At 33.6% G+C, this 26,083-nt stretch overlaps 5 protein-coding genes across 6 annotated transcripts; 1 reads left to right on the forward strand and 4 right to left on the reverse strand.

Moving 5' to 3' along the window:
• Nucleotides 1-566: 566 nt before the first annotated feature.
• LOC9315938 (putative BTB/POZ domain-containing protein At2g40440) lies at nucleotides 567-1,317 on the reverse strand. Its single transcript, XM_002881676.2, has 2 exons — nucleotides 1,104-1,317; nucleotides 567-968 (listed from the first exon to the last, which is right to left on the reverse strand). Exons 1-2 carry the CDS (start codon nucleotides 1,242-1,244, stop codon nucleotides 567-569), a joined length of 543 nt encoding a protein of 180 aa, XP_002881722.1. The 5' UTR covers nucleotides 1,245-1,317.
• Nucleotides 1,318-1,939: 622 nt separating this feature from the next.
• Nucleotides 1,940-3,103, reverse strand: LOC9317789 (putative BTB/POZ domain-containing protein At2g40450). Its single transcript, XM_002881677.2, has 3 exons — nucleotides 2,952-3,103; nucleotides 2,728-2,871; nucleotides 1,940-2,581 (listed from the first exon to the last, which is right to left on the reverse strand). The coding sequence occupies exons 2-3, from the start codon at nucleotides 2,863-2,865 to the stop codon at nucleotides 2,093-2,095; spliced, it is 627 nt and encodes a 208-aa protein (XP_002881723.1). The 5' UTR covers nucleotides 2,866-2,871; nucleotides 2,952-3,103; the 3' UTR covers nucleotides 1,940-2,092.
• A 5,099-nt stretch (nucleotides 3,104-8,202) lies between these two features.
• LOC9317790 (protein NRT1/ PTR FAMILY 5.1) lies at nucleotides 8,203-12,454 on the forward strand. Its single transcript, XM_002879825.2, has 4 exons — nucleotides 8,203-8,553; nucleotides 8,683-8,900; nucleotides 10,258-10,814; nucleotides 11,506-12,454. Exons 1-4 carry the CDS (start codon nucleotides 8,448-8,450, stop codon nucleotides 12,371-12,373), a joined length of 1,749 nt encoding a protein of 582 aa, XP_002879871.1. The 5' UTR covers nucleotides 8,203-8,447; the 3' UTR covers nucleotides 12,374-12,454.
• Nucleotides 12,455-13,628: 1,174 nt separating this feature from the next.
• Nucleotides 13,629-16,639, reverse strand: LOC9315939 (LOB domain-containing protein 15). 2 transcript variants are annotated; one of them, XM_021027127.1, is made up of 4 exons: nucleotides 16,170-16,639; nucleotides 15,750-16,008; nucleotides 15,066-15,444; nucleotides 13,629-14,426 (listed from the first exon to the last, which is right to left on the reverse strand). In XM_021027127.1, the coding sequence occupies exons 2-4, from the start codon at nucleotides 15,945-15,947 to the stop codon at nucleotides 14,386-14,388; spliced, it is 618 nt and encodes a 205-aa protein (XP_020882786.1). In that variant the 5' UTR covers nucleotides 15,948-16,008; nucleotides 16,170-16,639; the 3' UTR covers nucleotides 13,629-14,385. The 2 variants fall into 2 exon arrangements, with proteins under 2 accessions (XP_020882786.1, XP_020882787.1); XM_021027128.1 differs by lacking the exons at nucleotides 13,629-14,426; nucleotides 16,170-16,639 and having other exon boundaries at nucleotides 14,923-15,444; nucleotides 15,750-16,161.
• Nucleotides 16,640-19,996: 3,357 nt separating this feature from the next.
• On the reverse strand, nucleotides 19,997-21,181 carry LOC9317791 (uncharacterized protein DDB_G0271670). Its single transcript, XM_002881679.2, has one exon. It carries the CDS (start codon nucleotides 20,841-20,843, stop codon nucleotides 20,256-20,258), a length of 588 nt encoding a protein of 195 aa, XP_002881725.2. The 5' UTR covers nucleotides 20,844-21,181; the 3' UTR covers nucleotides 19,997-20,255.
• Nucleotides 21,182-26,083: the final 4,902 nt, after the last annotated feature.

Consider the following 26,083-nt stretch of genomic DNA (forward strand, 5'->3'; position numbering starts at 1 on the left):
ACACTCAAATATGGAAGACACTCAAATAATTGTGAACACATCAAACTAGTGACCAAATTGGCAGTGGTTGAATCTAATTAGTCATAAGTCTAATTGTGCATATGGACTGAATATGGAAGTCATTACTCAAAATCAATTTGCAATTTAGCAAATTGATCCTCCTAATTACATGAAGTCGGCTTCTTTTTAGGAGACTAGTTCCCTAACCACTTAATTCAACGCAATAGAAAAGTATTTTCCAAACCGGAGAAAGATGCAGAGGAACTAAAGAAACAGATATCAAACGAGAAGAAAGTACATAAAGTCAAACTCCAATACTCACTTTAAGCTCCTCAGATTCGTCCTTTTTGCGACAGTTTTGCTTGCTGGACAAGCAATCTACGTTTTAATTAATTGTACCTTCTTTTTTTTAATCAATGGAAAATATATTTTATTGAAGCGGAAACGGGTCTAAAAACTTCCAAGTTTTTCAAAGATTTTCCAAGTTTGAGAAACCATTGAAGCCAAATCATTTAAAGAGTTTTGCATGGAAACACCAAAAGCTAAACAATGGTTCTTCTATTCTATCAGTAACGGTACTGATGACAATATCGACCATTGCCTCTAAAGATTCTAGCACCCAAATTGGTTATGATATTATTGAAGGCGGAATCATGGAGGGCATCGTCAAAAGGGATTTGGGCGAGCTCAAGGATGTCAAGAGCATTTGAAGAGTTAAGATATGATATAAGCTCGCTTCTGCATAGATCCCGTAGATGCGGAATGCCATATTTGTCAGCCGCAAGATAGAGTGACCTAACGTGTTGCTTCTCTTTTTCTGAAAGCATAGAGCCGTCGCTGTATAAGAATTCAAGGAAAGCCTCTAATTCTTCGTGTTTCATCTCACAGAGAGTGATTGTCTCTAGCTGAGCCGAAGTCTTGATCTCGTCTGATTCCAACATCTTCTTAAACACCTCTGATCTTGCAGACTATTAATTATTTCAAGGAAAAGAGCATTAACAATGAAAATCAGTTCAAGTAAGATCATTTCGATGAGTTTTTCTTTATTATGAAATCAGATGATGATTTTAAAAATAGAATTAAGGGAGAAAAGAAGTAGAGACCAGAACAAGCTTATGGGCAGAAATAGAAGCACCCCCCTCACCACTGTCCCCTGCCTTTAGACGTACATCGACTTGACGTTGTTCTTTCAAAATCTTTGCAAATCCACCCACGAAAAGCTCTTTGTTGGTTTCTGTTGCCATGTTTTTTAAGTATATATCGTCAATATGATTTAGTTAACGATTGTGGGCAGGTAATTATATAGAGAGAAGAAGAACCTAGACGGTCAAAATTACTATTTTGCTTTCTTTTCCAAAGAGTTTTGGATTTGATCATCAAGGAGACATTAATTAATACATTAAAACTCGTAATTTAATTTGCGCTCATTAATAGGAAATTTAATCAAACAATGCAGATGTTTCAGCAAGTGGCAAAGGAAAAGACTAATCAGTACTAGTGTTTTCGGAAACTAAAATTTGTTTGGGATCATTGGGTACTATGTATCTTTATATTAGACTCCTAGACTGGTTAAGAGACTAAAATAAGACAAGAATTAACATCAGAAACACCTACTGTTGGCTTGACTGACAGGCTACCTTAAATGTGATCACAAAACCAAAGACTCAGTTATATTGAAACTCCTTCCGATGCGCGGATTCACTTCAGATGATGATTGACTCCATAATCAGAAACAGAGTTTCGATCCTCATTATCTCTGTTGACACTAGTGTTATGGTTTTACCTCTTCTCACTGTCTCTTGCACTTGTGTGTATGGAAAGACCAAACAAGAATATAAAAGACACTAAGATATATTGTTTGCTTTTTTTCTTTTCTTATCCCAATGCTCAATAATCTTTCCTAGAGGCGGCGTTAGACACAAAATTGGCAAACTATGGATACTATGCAAATGGTGATATCCGCAAAGTCGATGTTGCAACGATTATGTCAACTAACTTGAAAATGATAAAACCGTTTATCAAAAAGAGATGAAACAATTTAAAAATAAAAAGAGAGATGAAACAACAAAAAGCAACACTATATATGGTTCTTTTAGCAGGAGAGACCACAGTAACCACATTTTTTTGTTATACTTGCACGAGTTACATAAGCCTTCATTATCTCCACGGCAAGATTTGGGTGATTGACGACAAACAGCTTGAACTCATCACAACTAGCAATGGTATTCATATTGGTTAAAATAGTAGTGAAAGCGGCATCATTGAGGGCTTTGTCAAAAGGGATTTGGGCGAGCTCCAGGATGCTAAGAGCATTCGACGAATTCAAAGATGATATAAGCTCGTTTCTGCATAGGTCTCTTAGAAGCGGAATCTCATATTTGTCGGCTGCAAGAAAGAGTGACCGAGCATGTTTCTTGACACTAGCAGAACAAATGGAGCCATCAACGCTATAGATGAACTCCACTAAAGCCTCTACTTCTTCGTGTTTCATCTCCGAGAGAGTGACTGTCTCAACCAGCTTAGCTGAAGCCTTGAACTCGTCTGATTCCAATATGTTCTTAAACACCTCTGATCTTGCTACCTATTCAAAATTCCATTTATGTTAACAATGAAAACATCTCAAGTAAGAGCCACTCTCAAAAGCATTGCTACACCATAAGCATAATTTCTGTAATTGTTTCCTAATTTGGATCATGATAAATTAAAGAGAAGAGGAAGTTGAGAAACCAAGACAAGCTTGTGGGCAAAGATGGATGCACTCTCATCACTGTCTCCTGCCTTGAGGCGTACATCGGCTTGCCATTTTTCATTCAAGAGTTTCTTAAATCCACCTAAGAAAACCTCTTTGTTGCTTTGTGTTGCCATTGCAGTCTGCAAACCAAATATATAAAACCTTACGGCACTATACTTTGTATATGTAACTCTATGAGAATTGAGAAACGTTCGCGTACCAGAACAATTATCGAGGAGAACTCGAGGAATGCTCTTTTACGTGGCAGAGATGAAGTATTTGAGACGGAGACAACAAGGCCAGGCCGGTGATTCGACTGATCGTGAAAGAGAAGCTAAGGGTTTAGGGTTTAATGGTATTTACATCTTTTAACTTTAAAATCTACTCATAATAAATAAATTATATTTTTAATACCTACTAAAATACTTGAAATCACAAACATAACCAGTAAAACCTAATTCTTTAATTTTAAAATACAAAAAAAAATGGTTCGTTCATCTTCTGCGATGGAGACTTAAGGTTAACAAATAACAACTAAACCTAACTATTTAGTTATAAAATCCAGCAACATACTTAACCGAATGGGCTTTAATAAAGCCCATAAAACATTCTTCTGTTGGGCTGAAACCAAAACCAACAAACGCCAATAAACCAATCGAGTTAAACGGGTCCAATTAATTAATCGAGTTACGTAACAACAGAGGAATATTCAGATGACGGAGAACGGAAGTTGATCATTGTGATTGCGCCAACGTCGTCTCAGTCTCTTCTTCCGTTAATGAGGCATGCCGAATCTCCCGTCTTCTCTTCTCTTGGGAACTTGATGTTTGAGAAATGTTCCACGCTTAGGCTTGATGACAAAATTCTTGAGCTGTTCTCTATTTACACCGTAAGAATAAAGGAGTTAAAGAAACTTCTTCTGTAATGGCCAACCAAGCTACAGCTTTAATCTGTTATCCTTCTTTATCTTCTTGTGGCATGTTCTGTTTCTGAAAAGGATCTAACTGTAAGCAAAATAAATGAGTAATAAACTCATGAAAGTAATCACATCCATCGAATTTTTTTTAAGCAAAGGTGTGAGTGGAGACTGGAGAGGTTGGTATATCGAAAACATTTTGGGTGTTCGATGTAAAGTATGAGCCTTTCGTAATTTTTGCTAATGTTTCGATCGAAAGATGTGACAGGAATTAAACACAATGAGCACATGAGAACAGAACAAAATCCTTAATTACGAGCAGCTCAGGAAGCTGTAGCTATTTACTCACAATGACATGATATTTTTGCTGTTTTCTTGTCACTCACTTTACTGATAACAGTGTTCTGCCATTATTTCTGAGAGACTAGTGCATTGCCTCGTTGAAACAGAGCATGCTTATATATATTTTTCATCTTTGTTGGATTTATAAGATTTTTAAACTTGAACCTCAAATTTTTCATGAGATAGTATTAGAATTTGCACCTACCACTATAGTAATGTTTGACAACATTTCCCATATTTACCCTAAAATGGGTTCAACTTGTTTAACTAGTGTGGTAAAATCTAACTTCTGTTTAATTTTGATATTACAGTGCATACGATCCCTAAGGACTATCGAACAGTGAAGAGCTTAATTCAAAGATGTTGATTAATTTGAGCTGGCAGAAAAAGGAGGTAACATCTAGTGGCGGCCTATAGTAAGTAAAATTACTGTTTCTCACTCTTTAAAAGATAAAAGAGTGGTCCACAAGCAAATTAAGTTTCGTGATAGGCTCTGTTTCACTGGCCCATAATACACATATATCCACATTCTTTGTGTATACAAAAGATGGTTGTAAATAGACATATGGAAGGACAAAACAAGTCATAATAGAAAGCTTAGGAACCTATGAATGGTGGAACCAGCAAGGTCTTGTCGCGTCGAGTAATCTGTTGGAAACATTATCTTTAACAGTCAACAGTACTATGCACCACTTTGGCACTGGCTGTGTTGTAGTCAAGAGAAATAAAGAGTAGTGTGAAGTAAGAAAGAATCTTTTCCTATTAGTGGTTATACGTTTAACCCTTAACTTCTCTCAATGTCCTTCTCATAGGTATCCAATAGCGAAAACCTAAGTTACTTCAAGCTCATGTTTCAACTCTTTGCAAGTTGCAATGTGAGGACAACAAAGCAAGCCTGTCAAATCGTTTTCAGCGGTATCCTTAACCCTCGTGCAAATCTTTTGTGATCATTTAATCTTCTTTTGTACTCTTTGCTCCATTCTCACGGCTCTCGATCAAATGCTAACAAACCGTCAGGCTTTTTCGGGTGTACCTGGACTTATTTCTTGGGACTGTTCACAGTCACGGTGAACCGCGAGTGCATAAGATTCCCGAAGGACCGGAATATTCATGAAAAGGATCAGTATCACTGGAAATGTTGAATTTCCGGAATTATGAAATGTAGAGTTTATGTTATGGTTAACAAACTTTATTTATATCGTGTAATCTCAAACACTTTTTGCTACATTTAGGTTAGAGATAAGTTTGACAACCTTGTAACAACACAATGAGTCAATGATACCATTGAGTTATTGCATCTTTAAAAAACGTGGTTTCATTATTTGGATTTTGGACCCAATGTCATTTTATTGGGCAGTCTTCTACGGTAAAGTCAAATCTTAGAAATGGTTGGAAATATTTAATTTGCATTCCTTCTTTGGTTATGTTTGTTACGTGTTGTTCTCAGCATCTCACGCTCCATAATATCTGAGCTCATCAAATAACAAAACCATTTTCTTGTCATTTTTAAAACAGTTTTAAAAATAAATTTTAAACTTTTTTTTAAAGTATATAGCCCCGCGGTGTACCGCGGGTTAATTTCTAGTTTTTTACATATTCTAAAATTATTTGAATATATTAATGTATCTCGTTTTAAAATACTATTAATTAAACTATAACAACTTAAACTCAATTGTGCCAGAAAAAAAAAAAAACCAAACATCTTAAGCTCAATTTTACTCTATTTAGTTAAATAGTAAATAAGACTTGTTGGTAAATTAACCTGAAAATTAGAAAGTGACAATTCTTTTCAAAATAACTATAACATGATATTTCTGTGAATTGAAAGAAGTAAATGTAAAAATGTTTCTAGTTTAGTGATGAGTTTTACGAAATTACACAAAGTTAAGATATATAGCTTCGATATATATTAAAGTGGTGGATGCATTTATGGAGACTATCTCATCAAGTTCCATGCATGTTTCCCTTTCTCTAATTGTAATGACAAGGGCCATCAAGGCTTAAATCCTCGAGTGGGGCAAGATATCACAAGCCTTTTGGACCACACTATTTTTTCTCTCAATCGTTCCAATTCTATTGGATGCATCAAACGCGTCTTTGGACCACAATCACTTTTGATTTTCACTGCAAGCTTCATCTGTTCATGCTTCAAACATAATGGAATGTCTCATAAATTTTACTTTTGATCCAAGATACTTGATTTGTCATAAATTGTAAGTCGGCAACTGCAAGTGAAAGGGTCATACTCATACATATAGTTGTTCTTGTTGATGCACGAATTTCAACAAAGTATATTTGTAAGTTCTTTGATAAGGGAAAAACATTCTCATTGCGTTGAAGGTCGGGAGTTAGGCCGTTCTCGCGATAAACATAGAGTTTATTTGTTTTATAGCTGCGTCTTGTGAAAGACTGCCTACGTACCCTTAGAAAGGAATCAAGCCATTCGTAGTTCATATTAAAACAAGTGGGAGCTAGGCCATATTTGCGGCTAGGCGATCTGTTGACGTGCTGGATAGCTTGGGGACGATTTGGACGAGCCGAGCTGTTAACTGAGAAGTTGGACGAGCTGAGTAGTCAGCAGAGAAGCTGGACGAGCTGAGTAGTCAGCAGAGAAGCTGGATGAGCTGAGCAGTCAGCTGAGAAGCTAGACGAGCCGGGAGATGAGATTGACGATCTGGATCGTTAGGCGAGCTGAAGAGCTTGAAGACGAGCTGAAGAGCTTGATGACGAACTGAGGAGCTTGAAGACGAGATGAATAGCTTGCAGACGAGCTGAAGAGCTTGATGACGAGCTGAAGAGCTTGATGACGAGCTGAAGAGCTTGCAGACGAGCTGAAGAGCTTGATGACGAGCTGAAGAGCTTGATGACGAGCTGAAGAGTTTGATGACGAGCTGAAGAGCTTGAAGACGTTTTTAGTATGGATTTCTTCTCCTTTTTTCCTCCCTCTCTCTTCAATGAGATGCCTCTCTATTTATAGGAAAACTAAGCTGCTGAGAGAAACATGGACCAACTTTTATGGACTTTTTTAGGGCTTGATGTTTATTAAGTTATTCTTGATTTGGGCCGAGCTAAAATAAGGGATGCAATCCAGCCCCCAACAGTTCTCTGGTGAGAATATCTGGATATTTTGTCTTGATTCTAAGGAAACAATTTTCAAGATTATAGTATCAACCAAAACTTGAACCCGAAAGAAAAATTTCAACTTTCCGTTCTTATTAGTTCCACTATATTAAAAAAAATAGAACCAAACTGTATCCGTTTTTATATGTATTCCGTACAAATCCAATTTAATTGTGCATTTATCCTAACCATGTGGTACATAGATAGTGCACGTGTGGTATTAAGATGGTAGGTTGTATTTCTGGTGAGGCTTAAGTAGCTCGTAGAATTAGGAAACTTAATTAAGCAACTCGGATCATGTAGACTCTAACTCGCATGAATGTGAAATCTTGCTGTCTTCCACCAATTAAGGATCATTAAATTATCTTGAAAAAGTAACTTAGTGAGAAAAACTAATTCTTCCTGTTTTCGCCGTTCAGTTAAATTAAAAAAAATCATCAACCGAAGAAACTAGTATAGAAAACACCATGAAGTTTTTTTTAAAGCAAAGATATGACGAAAGACGAAACTATGCTTGGAAAACGTAAAAAACTAAAATATATATGCAATATAGACGTTTTTTGTTGGAAATATTTATGATATTTTTTTCTACAACTTTTATACGCCTCTTCCAATGTGTATTTTTAGCATTGTCGGTCAATTTCATACAAATACGCTTAGTATCATTAACAGAAGAAAAAAAATGAATACGCTAATGACATCAAGCGTTGAGGCATAAACTGATACAAAAAATGATAATCCTATACGGTTTATTGAGTTGTTGTTTTTTTGGTTCACAGGATGGCATAGGTTTATAATAAACGTTTAATTGAGTGATTCTTATTTCTTATCATTGGAACAAAAAGATGCTATATCGCTACCTATTGCTGACCAGAATTTTCGGCCAAAAATACATAGGACTTATGTTTGGTATTTTATTCCATATTTAAACTATAATAAACAACGAACCAATTAAAAAAATTGTACATGCCATCCAAGGATTTATAATGGTGATGATGATGGTGGTGGTTACATGACCAAGGTGATGATGATGACATTATTAATGAAAAGGAAACAAAAAATCTAGCGGTGGCTTTATATATATCACATACTTGAGGAGAGTAATAATAGCTAAACTAAGCAAACCTCGAAGACCTTGTTTTCATTTTTTTTGCTCAAAATCCCATTAAAAAGGAAAAAACACAATGCAACCTTAAATCTTTCCGTTTAGTCTCTCTCTTCACAGCCCTGACCTCTCATAGCTTTATCAACTCTCACAACATTACCAAATACATCCCCCAAAAAAACAAATTAATCTCTTTTACAATTATTTGATATAAACAAAAAAAAAAACAATTAATGGAGGCTGCAAAAGTTTACACACAAGATGGCACCGTCGACCTCCAAGGCCGTCCCGTCCTCGCCTCCAAGACAGGTCGTTGGAGAGCTTGCTCTTTCCTCCTCGGTATATTTTCACAAACCACAAATAACTATGTTCGTCTATAGATAACTTGATAATCAAAAACATAAATTGCTTGCGTTGTTGTCCCTTAAATCTTTATATAGTCTTTTGTGTGTTTGTGTGTATGAGAAGGGTATGAAGCGTTTGAGAGGATGGCGTTTTATGGAATAGCGTCGAACTTAGTGAACTATTTGACCACAAGACTTCACGAAGACACTATCTCTTCGGTTAGAAATGTTAATAATTGGTCCGGTGCGGTTTGGATAACTCCCATCGCCGGAGCTTACATCGCCGACTCATACATCGGCCGCTTCTGGACATTTACTGCCTCCTCTCTCATCTACGTCCTGGTACTTCTACATATTCTCTTTTATTTTTTTATGGTTAACATTCGAATTAAATTAAGGAAACCAGATAAAACGTTTTACAACTTTTCAAAGGAATCGAAATTAGAAAAAATGAACCAAACAATTAAAGTTTTACAATATCAAATAAATAAAGTTACTTTTTTCAGCAAAATATATTAATTTTGTAATACAGTTCAAAAATCTAAACTGGTGTTGCAGATTCTACAAAAATATAATTATACGTAATAAGATATTAAGATTAAGATCAGAGTCTATCATAATGACCTCTTTTTTTTCTTGAGCTTATTAAAGTTTTAGTCGTCATTTTCTAGTTATATTTTCTCTTTCTTTTTTTTCGCAGTTATATTTTCTCTTAAGAATGCTTTTTTTTTTTTTTTTTTTTTTGTCAAAGTCTCTTAAGAATGCTATGTTTCAGATTTTTCCTACCAATGAATATATTTACTCAATTTTTTTGGGTTGGTCATGATAAAGGAGTAGAGATGTATGTGTTTGTCGCGTTTTGGACGTACGATCAGATAGGGTCCGTGAGCATTTATCCCAAGAAGACACTGCCACAAAAACTATTTGCATTTTTTTCCACTGGTTATAATATTTGAGGACAACTGTGTGGTTTCTGTTAAAGTGGATATATATTATATGAGAATATCATCTAGAAGATCAGAATTTTCCATATATAGAAAACAAATACTCTTTTTCAAGAAAATACCAGACAATTTATTCCCTTTTTGCATATATAAAAATATGTATCTGAAAAATACAAAATATGTATGGATCATCAAATTTTGTATTTACATATACGTAGATAAAAGGACAAGTAGCAATGACTGTTAGTAGTATGAGTATGTTTTGTGTATATGTATCTTATAACTACCGCAATTAGTTTTAGAATTTAATTAGGCTTAATGTCGAACACGTTGACCAAAATGTCGTCTACGTGTCAGAAGTTGAAGGCACCAGTTAACGAAAACTCCATTATTTTACTTTTGAGATTTGATTTATGTTGATTCTTAAGACATGGATACGTATCAAACGTGGTTTCCACACATATTCAAGAGGACCCACGATTATCACTTTACTTTAATTTTATTGGTTTAGCAAATCAGATACAAATCTTATATCTTATCAGTATCTATAGAAAAATAAAAAACAATGACTTTTGATAGATCACATCTCAATCAAGAAATGACTTTCTTAAACCAGTAAAAAGTTTACTCAAGTCAAAATGATGAACATGAAGAGGTTGTAAGACGTAAATGTTAATGCAAATGCACAGGAAAAATAAATATGATCTAATTTCATGAAATGTTGGCATAATATAAGATCTTTCTTCTGTTTGCAGGGGATGATTCTCTTAACAATGGCGGTAACAGTAAAATCCCTAAGACCGACATGCGAAAACGGGGTATGCAACAAAGCCTCCTCCTTACAAATAACATTTTTCTACGTATCCCTCTATACAATAGCTATTGGAGCCGGCGGAACAAAACCTAACATTTCTACATTTGGAGCGGACCAATTCGACAACTATAGCATTGAAGAGAAGAAACAAAAAGTTTCATTCTTCAATTGGTGGATGTTTAGCTCTTTCTTGGGCGCGTTATTTGCAACATTAGGGCTCGTCTACATCCAAGAGAATCTCGGATGGGGTTTAGGTTATGGCATTCCTACCGTAGGACTCTTGGTTTCTCTTATTGTGTTCTATATCGGAACACCATTTTACAGGCATAAGGTTATCAAATCAGATAATTTGGCGAAAGATTTGGTTCAAGTTCCTATCGAGGCATTCAAAAACCGAAAGCTTCAGTGTCCTGATGACCTCATGGAGCTTTATGAGCTTGACTCTCATTATTACAAAAGCAATGGTAAACATCAAGTTCATCACACTCCCGTCTTCAGGTCAGTGTTGCATACCATCTCATTAAAGAATTTATTTCTTTTAATAATTTTCTCATAAAAAAAAAACTTATCTCAAATTCTGATTCTAGATAAACGGATAATCTTTTTTGGTCCTCACCATTAAGTATATAGAAAAGGAAAAACCAAGAGAGCATGATTGTAGTTTGACTCCTTGACAGAGAATCATAGGCCAATAGAACCATTGGATAAAAACTCTATCAAAATTATGCCTTTTATGTCTAGTGCCTGGTGGTGGGTTATGAAGTGGAATATATACAATGTTGTTTTCTTTTTATTAATATATCTAATCTAGTGTACCTGCTCTGTAGAATCTCTTAGTAGATGGTCCCCAATTCTCACCTTCTACACGTTAATGTGTTCTCCAATATCACCCCACTACAGTTTCGTGCCGAAATCATTTCACATTACAAAATCAACCAACTATAGAAAACTAAAGATATAACAAAAATATTGATACAATTTTATGTGCGTAGCTTTATGAAGTATCAAACATTTTTTTGGAACTGATAAGACATATTCCTTCATGGCAATTTAAAAGCTAAAATAAGTTTATTGCATCTCATCTACATTTAGAAAACTATCATGGACAAGACAAGACACAAAGTTATTTTGAATGACTATGGAATTGATAGATTTAAATAAATTAATAATATGGATTTTGCTATTACAGGTTCTTGGATAAAGCGGCCATTAAGACAAGTTCAAGAATATTACCATGTACGGTGACGAAAGTGGAAGTGGCAAAGCGTGTGCTAGGACTTATCTTTATATGGCTTGTCACTTTAATCCCAAGCACCTTGTGGGCACAAGTCAACACTCTTTTCGTCAAACAAGGGACCACGCTTGACCGAAAAATCGGATCCAACTTCCAGATCCCTGCGGCTTCACTGGGAAGCTTTGTTACGCTCTCGATGCTTCTCTCTGTGCCCATGTACGACCAATACTTTGTTCCCTTCATGCGCAAGAAAACCGGAAATCCTAGAGGGATCACTCTACTCCAAAGGCTAGGGATAGGGTTTGCCATACAAATTGTTGCCATCGCGGTTGCTTCGGCCGTGGAGGTCAAGAGGATGCACGTGATAAGGGAATTTCACATAACTAGTCCGAAACAAGTTGTACCTATGAGCATTTTCTGGTTGCTCCCTCAGTACTCTCTTCTAGGCATTGGGGATGTGTTTAACGCGATTGGTTTGCTTGAGTTTTTCTATGATCAGTCACCTGAGGAGATGCAAAGCCTTGGAACAACGTTTTTCACGAGTGGCATTGGTCTTGGGAATTTCTTGAACAGCTTCTTGGTGACAATGATTGATAAGATCACGAGTAGAGGTGGAGGGAAGAGTTGGATTGGGGATAATTTGAATGATTCGAGGCTTGATTACTATTATGGGTTTCTAATGGTGATTTCGATAGTGAACATGGGATTTTTCTTGTGGGCAGCGACCAAGTATGTTTACAAGAGTGATGAGACCAAAGAGTTGAGTGGAGGAAGTGTTCAAATGGAGGCAAAAGCCTTCGAGACATCGCCTCTTAGTATCTAATTATATAACAATGAGAGATGTGTATATATATGGTTTTCAAGAAAATTTGTAGTGATATTCTAATTAACATGATGAATAAAACTTTAGTGTGTTAAAAAAAAAAAAAAAAACTTTAGTGATTATTCTCATCAAATTATTTAAATTTGGAAGTACCAAGTTGTTACTCAAGTTAGTGGTTTTGTTTCTACCTGTTAATTAAACCCAGAGATCGATTCCCATTGGTCGCATAAACTTGAACGTTGGAGAATTCACATGATGTTGGTCTTAGTTTCAACAAACGATAGAAATCTATCAAGCAAGTTAACTTTGAAAATATAAGTATCGAGTGGAATAGTATGTTCCCTTAGGGCATCTTCAATGGGGATCACCTTTGGGTGTTCTTAGAGTAAAAATATGGTTAAAAAAATGTAAGATCTGTAGTTAAGATTTTTTGTTAAAAAGTTGATTAGACACTTGTTGCCGTGAAATTGAAGATTTTGGAGGAGGAAGAAAAAGAGAAATGGGGCTTTTTTCCTTTGCCAAATTTGAACCCAATCAGAATTAGACACCTGTCTCTAAGATCGTTTCAAGAACAGATCTGGCCGAGGATCTGTTTCTCAACTGTTCTCTCCTCTTTTTATTATTTTGTAATTTTTTTATTCTAAGACCATGCTTAGACCATCTGTATTGGGGGATCACCCCCCTGATCTAAGCATTATTTAAATTCAAAAAAATGGGTCAATGGGCTTAAGATCAGGAACTGGGCTCTTGACCTGGATCTGTTCTTGTGGGTGTTGCGGGGTGACGTGGCATTTGGGCATTGGTTGGAATATTCAACATATTTGGAATAAATTTGGATAATAAACTATGTATTAATTAGATAAAATGTTTTTGTGCTTTTATTAAGTAATATGTTTGTTTGTTTATTGTTATTTATATTTTTAATGTTTTTTTCATAAATATTTAGTATTGTATTTTCACTTTTATTTTCAGTTTTTCATAAATTTGGCATTTGCAATTTATATGTTATTTTTAAATGTTTTAATAATTGTAAAATCTAATTTAATTTAGATTATTATATTATTAAGTCTTAAGATCTTACACATGTTCTCCCACTAATCAACTTCTAAACAAAAGATCTAAACACATGATCTTACATTATTTTAACATTATATTCTCTATAAGAACACCCTCACATGATCCCCCATTGATGATGCCCTTATAGTTCTCCCATTGTGGATGACCTAGACAAGGGATCATTAAGTACCATAGTATGAAGCAACCGTGACATTGGACCAAACCCAAAGGCCAAAACATCACATCTCCTATAAGGATCATAATCTTTGACCCTAGATAAGCATTTCCAACCACAAAAGCTCTAGTCAATGGTCTTCAAATTACAATTTAGGTTTAGGGGATTGATTTTTTTTGAATCTGACTTTTGAGTCCGACCTTTTTGCTTACTGTTTTAGGGATATGAATTCAACCGGCTGGGAAATATTTCCAACACAAGGATGTGTTGAAAACTTACAATTAGCGAGAACGTTAAAAGTAAATGTATTAATTTCACGTTTTTCAACTAATAAAGCGTGGTTCTTTTACCCAGATTTGAAGTTACAAACCTGAGATGGCAAATAATAATGATAGTACCATACAAATGAAGATAAAAGATGTCCAAAATACAGTATGTGTTAAATTCCATTTTACAGACAGATTTGCAACCAAATTAGATTACTGTATATCCTTATTTGCTTGTTGGTAGGCCAATTAATGAAATTAAGGACTAACAATTATGTCAAATATTTAATTTCAAATTGATTATTATTTTTATTTTTTTGTCAACACCTTTAAATAACTAGCTCAAATAAGCAAGCAATGGAAAATATTGTTTGCATAAGTGACATATTACGGTTGGGTATAAACGAACTTTTCATGCCAAATTATCTGCTTTCATATTTGTACAACGGAAAATTAACGAAGTAAAAAAAGTAAAGAACTCTTCCTTATTGCTCATTAATTTTATTTTACCATTTTTAAGCAAAACACATCCCCACCGAACATTGTTTGCATGAATCTGGTCAAAAGAAGCTGGATTGATTAATTCGATACGCTAAGGAAACTCGGAAAATAAATTTAAATATACAGCTGACACTTCACCCAACTAATAAACACTATATATTTTATACACGTATCTGCAGATCCAAAGCCAGCTAGCTATCACACAAAATTTGGTGCAAGTAGCTTTTTTATAGAGCTAAGTAACATTATGTTGCTTGGATTCTAGAATAACCAAAAAAAATTGGAAACTCAGTTTCGTATCGTATGTATGACTCATTAATTTGATTTAAGCTACCTAAAATTCAAAATGCATCATACATGATAGTATGATACATGCATGTACTTCATCAAGGTTAGATAAAAAAAATTTAGACCAACTGACTTCTACTTTGTATATCAGTAAAACGATGTTTCAACCTCATTTAATCATCAGTTATCTGCATCTAAATTATACTGTACTACTTACCAACTAAACAAAATTAATATATACATTCGATAGACTAATGACAGGCTATTCAAGACCAACCCTGGTCCCTTAAGTTTATTTAATTTAATTAGTCACCGGATCACAAATTATCGAAATAAATTATATGTATTTGTATGTATTTGTAGAATGAGACAAGTAAAATTTAACCGAAGTAAGAGTTGTTCTCACTTTCAATGTCGCCGTATTCTAAGGCTCTTGTGGTTGGTTGAGATAAAATACAAGAAGATGGAGGAGGAGGATGAGCCGTCGTAGGTTGTGGTGGAGTTGATGGTCTTTGAGGTGGTGGTGCAATCACGGAGACGCCACCGGAGTTGTGAAATCCGGCGACTTGGGAGTTGGAAGGTACGATCAAAGTGGCGACAGCTTCTCGTTGCTTGTACTTAAGAATCTCTGATCTTACGGCCGTGAGCTCGGCTTGTAAAGCTTGGACTTGTTGTTGTAGAGCTGAGATTGCTCCCATGCATCCGTACACCGGATCTCTTAGCCTCACGTTTGCTTCATACACAAGGCTATTTGCGGCGTCTGCTCTCTGGCTCTCAGGTACTTCCTGATTAGTTTGGAATTGTTTCACGTTATGAGAATTGTGTTAAAATCATTATTATTCTGTTGATTAAAGATTTCATAGCAAAATACAGAGTAATCTCTCGAAATTTTAAGTAGTATCTAAATTATTTACAACGGAAAATTTATAGGCATCTAATAAGAATTAATCTCTGCTTACATCGTCTAAGAGAGCGATGATGACCACTAGATTACCATCAATTGGTTATTTGTTACATGTGTAAAGGGTTCCAAGTGTGTATTATATATGCATGTTAAAAGTAAGATTATATGTTTTGAAATGGTTATTACCATTAGCATCTTGGAGACGTTGCTAGCTCCAAAGACTTTGTGGACGGATGCGAACTTATGAGGCTCGTGTGGGGAGAAATACGGAGAAAAGGGACATTCTTGAGCACATCTACGGCGCAAAAGCTTGCAGGCAGCACAAGGTGTAATGGTGTTGAGAGTTCCGGGAGGACCCGACATTGGTCTTCTAATTCCTGCCATCTGATGAGGTCAAGCATCTGCTTCTCTTTTGATCTTCTTCCCTATCTCTTCAAATCTCTCCCTGAACACGAGAACTCGAAGAAGAGCTTTAGTTTTCAATAATAGCATGAATATATATAGGACTAAAAGGTAAAAATCAACCATATCCACCAGTTGAGGGAATAAAATCTAAATCATTGTAAAGAGAAAAAGGGTTTCACTAATGAGATGTTCACTTCTTACCTTTCTCTTGACATTCAGGCATGCTCTCAGAGAATCGCAAAGAAGGAAAAAAATATAAAAATAAAGAGAAAAGGAGAAATATTAAAGTCAAGTGACTCTTTAAAGAGGGTGTGAAGGAAGATAGCCAAGGAAGGCTTTAAAGGCAAGTAAAATACCAAGTGTAAGATTTAGTGATCACGATGTGTATATAATAGAACTTTCTAATGGAGATGAAAGAGGATTTGGTAGCTTGAGAGCCAGAATAGTCTCTCTTTTAACATGAAAACAACTGAAGATATCTAGTTAGTAAAGACTGAAGAGCTGTATTCACTGCTTGAGCACGTGACCCGTGAGGTTTTTTAAAAATTTTAACGTTTGACTTTACGAATCTGATCACACGTAAAAATACGTACTTATAATGTAGTCATTCATTCATCGGTCAGGCAACAACAGATGGATTTCGTGCTTAATGCCTACTTTTTTTTTTTTTTTTTTTTATAAACCTTATCGCTGATCCGCGTACCGAAGTGCTTCATAGTGGACTTCTCCCCGAAGGACCACCACACTGTCTGTCCCGAGTTTTGAATGTTTTCCGACTAATGCCAAGAGTAGCCAGATCGCCTGTTACTGGATTCCCAGACTTTCCACACATATGTGTTTTTTGTTTCCAGCATGGATCGAATCTGAGTTAGTTCCTTCAAACTTTTCCCCAATTCTCAACTACCACTAGATCAGAGCTGTGTGGGTTTTAATGCCTACTTTTAATGTATTTGTTTTCCCATAGCCGCATGTGGACTTTTGCTTCACATTAATAGCACACTTCCTTTTTTCTTTTTCTTAAGTAGGGTGTAATTAATTAAATTTCAACTTTATATGATTCCAATTTTACAGATCATATTGTTTGGAACTCATATAAATCTAAGTCGTTGCACACGAATGGACCGCCCGATGAGTAGTTTACTATAGCTAAATAGTTTTTAAGGTTTATTATAGTAAAAAGTTGGTGAAGGATTTAGAGAAGATATTGTTAGATCATGTACTTCTCTTCAACAAAAAAAAAAAAAAAAAAAAAAAAAAAGAGTGAATGAGAATGATAGTTTGGTGATTTTGACATGTTAGTTTCTTGTCAAAATCAAGAAACCTCATCATCTCTTGTATATAAGGACTCATTTTAAATTTGTTCATTTTATACATATATATGAGTTGTTATTTTGAAAATGAGTTACACATAATAATATTTAATTATTATATTTGTGTACGAATCGACTATAATTGTACGTATGCATGTATAGTTAGGTATTATTTTGTATATGTTCTATGTATCGATAATTCATAAATAGGAGAAGGAAGATGCAAAGAATCTTCGTCAAAGAATAAAATAAACCAAAAAAATCAACAAATACCATATCTAATGAATAAAAATAGAATTTATTTAGGGATTTTTAGCAAATGTACCACAATTTTCAAAATCTCTAACAAATATACTACAATGGAAATCAATTTAGCAGTTGTACCACTTGTGTGTGGTAGTGTAGTAGAGTTTGGACGATTTTACCCTTCTGTCTGCGTCAGAAATGTGTCAGAGGAAGGAGCTACAGCAAACGCCGATAGGGAAACGGGACAACTTTGTGTCAGAGAAGGACAACTTTGTGTCAGAGAATGACAACTTTGTCAGAAGGAAAACTTTGTGTCAGAGAAGAAGGACAAAACATTGCATTAAATGCAGTTTACATTTACCATAGACAATAATTATGAAATAGAGTGAATGATGTCCCTCAAGAATAAGTCTCAATCTCTTGATTGTCCATCGCTAGATGTTGTGGATTTACCAGCCAGAGATCTGGATTTACTCGGGGACAACTTCTCTTGATTGTCCATCGCTAGATGATGTGGTTTTACCAACCAGAGATCTGAATTTACTCGGAGACAACTTGATCTTTATTTTATTGAGCCAAAGGGCTGAAGACGAAGATCTGGATTTAGTGAGGGACAATTTTGTTTTACCAGCCAGAGGGACGAAGACGGTTACCAATGCGTTAAGAGAGAGACAAAAGACGGCAGAAATTTCGGAGGGTCACATCAATCGCAGTTCCTTATCTCACCAGTTAAAGGATAAAATGATCATTTTACAAGCACAATGTGGTATGAATGATAATTGAACCTTGAATATAGTATTGGTGCTAACTTTTTGATAAAATATGATACCAATGCTAATTTTCTCATTTATTTTTACTGTTATCCAGCTAATAATTTTAGGACCATATATATACTGTCTCTTGGTCCTTGTTTGCAGATAGTACCAAAATAGTCTTTTAAAGCGTAAACCAATTGTCCTCTTCGTTATAGCCCTACTCGAAACATGAGCCAAGAACACACGAACTATCAACATCTCTTCTTTCTTTCCCTTTATTTAGAAAAATAAATCTTACAATTCGGATGTGAGCAAGAATGCAAGTGCATAGCGGTGGTATACTGGTATATCAAAGTGTGTGGTGAAAAAAAAGAGGGTGATATATTCTCGTAGTTATTTTATACATTATTAGAACAATTAGTATGTCAAATTAAAATCGAATACAAAGAAGAAGATTGCTTAGACTCTAAGAAAGCTTTGCACTTGTATACATTCTTGTTTGACCCGTATTTGGAGCCTAAATCGTCGCCCCGTTGTTCTCTCTTCGTCTTTGTATTTTATATTAAAATCTTATGGTGTTAAGTTTGAGTTAGCAAAAAATATTACTTGATGATAAATAAAAAATAAAAATATCTTTAGAATTTAATTGTCCATTTCGAAATTGGAAATTGAAAAAAAAAAAAGTAAATTGAGTTATAAATATATTTATATATTAACAGCTTATTTTGGAAATAATTTTTTTCCACAAAACAATTAGAAGCTTCAAGCTTTGAAAGCGAGTTCTAGATAAGAGCCGCCTATATATATCTCTTTATCGAGCTGAAACGGTGAAACCCCTCCCAAACAAAGTTTAGAATTTAAACCATGGTTTTAGGAATGCAACTTAATTCTTCCGGATGACAACAATGAGACTACTTAGTTTTTTAACAGGCTTTTTTGTAAAAGAAAAGAAAAAACGTTTAAAACTCTTTCCCAACCCTATCTCTTGGGACTTTTTGCTTGGCCGTTATTCCTTGCTTCACAAATATAAGTGTTTTAGTTATTATTTTGTTGATCGAACTAGGGTTTAGCGGTATCGAAACATACAGTGAATTCCTTATTTCGAAGATCCTTGTCCCAAATAGTTTTCGTACATCCGAACCTTCTTTGTCTTTTTTATGGCAAAAGAACAGGCCCTGGTTCCAGCCCCGGCTCAATATATTTGAGAGCCTTAGGACAAAAAAAAAAATTTTGGCTTATTATTATATACAAAGAGAAAATTTACTTCCAAAAAGTTGCATATTCTAAGGAAAATATTCTTTAAGGAAATTTACTTAACAGTTATTAAATGTCATACCTGCACAACTTTCTTGAACATCTATAACACCTACCCGTTTTTATTTTCCTTTCTATTTAATGACTGAGTTTGATGGTAAACATTCTGGTTAGTTTACTGAAACTTGTATTTAAGCTTCTTACCCACTTACGATTTAAACTGAGATCAGAACGAAAACGTTTTCTTATTTTTTTTTAAATTCAGCTTTAATCTAGAAAGTGAAATAACACGAATAAACAAGACAAAAAAATAATGAATAGAGCCCATAAATGCTGGCACATGGTCAGTTAAATCGCCACATTTTTTCGTGTAGAGTTTAGATAAAGTATGTCGTTGTCTCGTTGACTAATTAAAATTGAATAATTAATAAAATAATTTCACTATCGATCAATACTTTAAGCGTACCGAAAGATCCATTCAAATTTCACAAATTAATTCGAAACATTAAAATTCACAAAATCACAAGAGTGAGCAACAGAAACATAATCAAAACATAATAAACTTTTTTTCAACAGTTGAACACAATCAAACACTAATATATGTGTTCAAAGAGGCAAAAGCCAAAACAGTTCAAAAAAAAGAAAAAGAAAAAATGGATCTTATACACAAGATCCTATTCTTTCATAACAACAATCAAAATAAGAACAACATGGAGAAACCATTACATCAATCTAAGATCTTTACGACTAGATCCATGGCTAAGAACAGAACACAAAGCTCTTTTCATACTTCCCATAGATGAACTAAACCCTCTTTTATAACACAACGTCGAAGTCGGAGACGACGACCCAATCTCTTCCTCGTCGTCTTCCTTAACGTACGATCTCGAACAAGAATAACATTTTCTCGGACGATGCTCTGCTTTAGATGGAGGAGACGAGGAAGAATACGAAGAGGAAGAAGATGAAGACGTAGACGACCAAGAAAACGAAGGACGCGACACGTGACGTGACAACAGAGTCTTCACGAATCTAGTTTGTTTCGTTCTCGCTTTACTCATATGGTTTCCGGAGGAGGAAGATGATGAGTAATACGACGGAGGTGGCGTTAACGGAGGAACACGAAAGGATTCAGAGAAAAGAGAGTGTTTTGGTGTCCCTGGTTGTGTCTCCCATAAAAACGGCACGGATGCTCCGCCGTAGTAATAGATTCTTGACGATGAATTGACCTGAGAGCTCTCCTTTACGATTATCTTTGAAGATATGACTCCATTAGTGTCGTCTTCTGATCTTCCTGACATTGTCTTCATTTAATATACTTCTGTAACTAAAACTTCCCTCTCTGGATATGTCGTTGAGACAGGTTTTTATCCGGATTAACTATCGAAAATGGAGAAGAGAAAAAAAGAAAATGCTAGATCCGAAGACGACGAAGCTTCTGCAGATATGAAAAAGAGAGACAAAGGCGCATCTATTTTTGGAAAAGTTATGCTTTGGTAGTGTAAGAGAAGTTTGCGGAAGAATTAAAGGATCTCTTTTTTTGCATGGAGTGTGTAAGCACATGTCATGTGCTTATTAATCTGTTTTTCTTAATTTTTTGTTGTATCTGTATTATTTTCGGATTTTTTTTTTTGTATTGTAAATTTCACATGGATGCATATGGCATATATATAAGATACTCGAAAATAATTGTAGAGGGCCAAGAAATGGTTAGATAATAAATGAGTGGGGGCGATATACTGTTCATCAATATATGTGTATACGACTTAAATGTTATTACTAATATCTACACCAATGGTGATTTAAAGAGGATATATTTTTGACAAGAAAAGTAATAACGTATTACTCCTCATAACGAAAGATCATAACTTCTTTCTACAATTGATTGAACCTAGAAATCAAGTGAACTCCAGTGGTAGCTACAATATCCATGTAAGAAAAGTTTACTAAAGAAAAAGATTAATAAACCGTTGTCACTATTAATGTTGTTTGGAAGATGATATAAAAAACGTGTAGGATACAAAAGAGGAGGTGTAAAGGTGGACGAGTGTCGACCGTTGGATGTACAGTTGAGTCGTATTAATGTATAGGAGATGCGTTCGTGGTCCATTGTCTCGTACTGAGATTTTTCTTTAATTCGATAGAGAAATGAAGACAAAGTTAGTTCGAAAAATATAAGGCGAAGCTCCTCCTATTTAATTCATACATCCACCTACATGCATTACGTGTATATCAAATTTATTCTGGACTATTTTTTAGGCCAGTACTAATAACAGAAGAGACAACTGATTTGGCAGTTCTACGCATTTCGGTTTTGATATTTTCGTAGACAGCTAGGTTATGAAGAACAGTCACTTAGATAGTAGGCTATAGATTATAGACACTCTAAACGGTTTATTATGTATTTATGTGTTCTAGAAAAACGAGAGTAAACGGTTTAACAGCATTAGTGTACTTGTAAGTAATTTATAACCTATTTTTAGTACACAGTAATGCATATATATATAACGTTTCTTCATAAACAATTATCTACACACATATATTACGTATTATTGATGCATTTTAGTTTGAAGATATTTTTTTGGTAAAAAAAGAGTGAAGATGTTTTACTTTTACTTTTCATGCTCATGATATTTAAACATAGCTAGGTTAAAAATATTCTAATAGTCATATGTATAATAAATTAAATTTACTACCAATGCATTAAACTTGAATAAACAAGATATTTCATGCAGTGCCGTGCTTAATGGGAAGAGGAAAGGGCATTTGCCCAAAGCCACAAAAATTTTTTGAATTTTGTAGGCCACATTTTTTTTTTTAGGCTTATGTATTTAAGTTGTATAGTGGGTATTTGTTTGAGAAGCCCATGACACTAGAATAATATTAATATGTATACGTTATGTATTAGGAAATTTCTGTACATGCTTTAGACTTTAGTTTATAAATATAGCACTAATGGAAGATAATTTTAATAAAAGATAACTAAGAATAAAGAAAATCTGTTTTGGAATCATCTGCATATTTAAAAAAAAGGATAATTTGAAAGAAAAAAAAGGAAATTGATTTTGAGTATTCCTTCTTCAAATAATTATCAATCAACCATTAAAAATAAAAAGATTAAAAACAAAATTAGTTGAGTTTATTGAATGATTTTTTAGGAAAAAGGATAGAAAAATAGTGGTTTAGAAATTTTCTTTTCTTTCATCTTATCACTACTGTATATGATTTGAAACAATATATATTTTCGTTATTTTGATTTTTTTAATAATAAAGGCCACATTTTTTATTCGCCCTAAACTACGATTAGCCTTAGCACGGCACTGATTTCATGCTCATGATATACCATTGACTCGTTGTTGCTCTATAAATTATGGTTGGGTAAGTTTTTTCATCTTTTGTCCGTCGCAGATATATATGGCTTCCACTTGGTTCAAATTTGATTTCGGTTTCTTTTTCAAAGTATACATACATAGCAAAACAAAAACCATGGGAATTAAGGTGGGCGTGGCTAGTTGTCTCCCTCTAAAATTTTATCAAAGTAAATCGAAGCGGAAGATTCGGTTTTTTGGTTTTACAAACTTTGTAAGCTAAGTTATTTCTCTATCATTATCTTCTTAGAGCATCTCCAACAGAAGTTTTTCATAGGATGTCTAAATAATTAAAAAAGAAAAAATAATTAAAAGTAAGAGAGAGAATGAGACACTGTGTCTCATTTGATAAAATTAAAATTTTTTTTAATTAATTAAAATTTAAATAAATAATTTATTTACTACAAAAACATTAAATTATTATATTTGAAAAACTTCTATGGTTTTTCATTGTTGAAGATGCTATTACTGTATGACTCTATGTGATATGGATGTATGAGACTTTATTATTTATAATTTAAGAAAAGAAAAACCATGTTAAATACTACTATATCAAACTTTAGATTGATTACATAATTAGTTTGGTTTGCCTTTTCGTCATATCTATTGGTGGTATTCGTCATCTTTTGTCTTAGCTATTTTTTTGTTTTGTTTTAAGATAGTGTACTAGTGTAGTTGGCACGTGTCGAATATTATCTATATTAGTATAATTGCAGTACTTTTTGTGACGGATGGGTAAAAAAGTTTTTGAATATATCGGATATCCGACCCATTTTAAAAATTCCTTCACAAAAAATTTGTTGGGTCGGGTTATATTTAACCCAACTCATACACCGGATATTCCATATTTAATAATTTAGATTTTTCGAAGATTTGATTAAAATTTATAATTATGATTCTCCTATCATCTTTGTTTGATTTGTTTTTAACTGTTTTGAATCATCATATAATACATAAAGTAAAAAAAAAATCAATTTTTTTTCTGCATATACTGTGATTCGAAATTTAAAAAACGGACATATATTACGCAATTGACGAAAATGTGTGTTCAACGTTCTACATCGATTAAAATATTTAGACAATGATTCAGAATCATATCATAAATAAGAACATTAATAAAATAAATGAGTTTTTTGGCGGGATGGGTTTGGCGGGACGGGTTTTTGAATCAACAATAATAAAAAGATTAAAATATCATTATTTATGCCGCTTCAATACGGATTTAATCCTTATTTTTTTTAATACAAATCACAGGACGGGTTAAAAAATTACGGAACGGGTTATATTTCGGAAATGATTTATATGGCAGACGAATTTGAATCAATATTTATATACCGCATTAATACGGGTTAAATCCTCAGTTTATTAATAATTATCTCGTGGACTCGTGGTATACCGTTACTTAATAACAATTGTAAACTATAATATAAATAAATATGTTATAAGGAGATACAATTTACAAAATATTTTTATACTAACTTTAAAATTAAATCATCCCGCGGTGTACCGCGGATTAAAATCTAGTTAATCCATTATATTTCAATAGATTTTTATATGCTCAAACATTAACAACAAATAAGTTAAAATTAAAATTTGTTTAAAACCCCACATATAATCAATTATCTATAAATTAAAAGTTCAAAACCGAGGTACTTTGTAATGAGTTAGTTTCGACTTGATTACAGCCATTAATCATGTTTTTTTTTTTTTTTTTGGACAAACAGCCATTAATCATGTATGGTAAACTTTTATCTTGAAATAGAATCAGACAAAATAAAATAATGGATGCAATGCAAGGTTCCACTTATTTACGTAAGTGACCCCATAAAATAAAAAAAGAAATCATAACATAGAGAAAGATAAGGTGGTTGTGATAATTATGCGTACCAAAAATCAATATAACAATTATTCTGCTCATTTACCAGAGATTGTCCGTTAAAATTTTTTTTTTTGGTTTGAAAAATCATTTAAAATATATTTCGTTCTGTAAAGTACGTACATATATGTATTCTAACATTTTTCACAAGTGATAACTTCGTTAAAAAAAGAATAGAGTAGAAAGACCGAAAGAGTTACATTTTCATGATTTCTATTTTATGATGAAGACAGATTTTATAGCATTGCATATATATATATACTAGATCCTGACCCGCACGTACGTGCGGGGTTTCATATTTCAAAAACATTTCTTACAAATTTTCATATAATATAGATTATTTTATTGTTTTTATGATGTATATTTTAGTGTATTAGATCTAGATCCACATGTACGTGCAGAGATATTTTTTTTAGAAATTGTTATATAGATTTTAAAAATATAAAATATTTTGTTGTGTTAGTGAACTTTGTAATAATATAGATATTATAAAGTTAGAGTAATGAACGAAATTTAGTTGCGTTAGTGCATAGTTATATTTTAAGATTCGGACCTACACGTACGTGTGAAATTGTATTTAATATAAAATTAAGATATTATTTAGTTGCAAAAGTTAAGTGATGTTACGTTTTTATTTTCTAAACTATTCAAAACATTTCTAACAGTTTGATTACATGTGTTAAATAGGATACATATTCGGTTTAGTTTGGATTATTTCATGTATATTAGCTAGGCGTAACTATTTTGGAACAGGAAATCTATCCCGTCTTGTATATATCATAAATTTTTCGTCCCATAACCCGTCTCGTATACGTGAAATAAAAATATTACGGTCCCGTATCTGTCATAAATTGTAACTAAAAACGTACGTATAAGGTTATGTGTGTAAACAAATTTATTTTATATAGTGCTCATAACACAAACTCATACCAGTTGAGTATTAAGTTTGATTTTTAATTTATGTTCTCCTGCCATCCCGTCTCGTAATTCTTATTCTCATTTCATTCCATTAAAACCATGTTCCAAATTCTTGTTTGCTTACTTTAAAATACCATAAAATACATACTGTGAGTTTTGCGGATTAATATGTATGATGTTAAAGTTACAAATATTTTAACAAATTTATTAATGTTTCTTTCCTTAGCTAAATTTTGCATATTCTTCTTTTAATTGTTTAATCATAATTAGTTCAATATTTGGACTAAAAATAAAAGTTTTAGATACATCTATAAAAGGGATATGCTATTGCTTCAAAAACTGTGTGCAATATATTATGGATTTATTTAAGGAAGATCTGAGTTGAAAA

Source organism: Arabidopsis lyrata (genome assembly GCF_000004255.2).
Source record: "Arabidopsis lyrata subsp. lyrata unplaced genomic scaffold ARALYscaffold_4, whole genome shotgun sequence".
NCBI lineage: Eukaryota > Viridiplantae > Streptophyta > Magnoliopsida > Brassicales > Brassicaceae > Arabidopsis > Arabidopsis lyrata.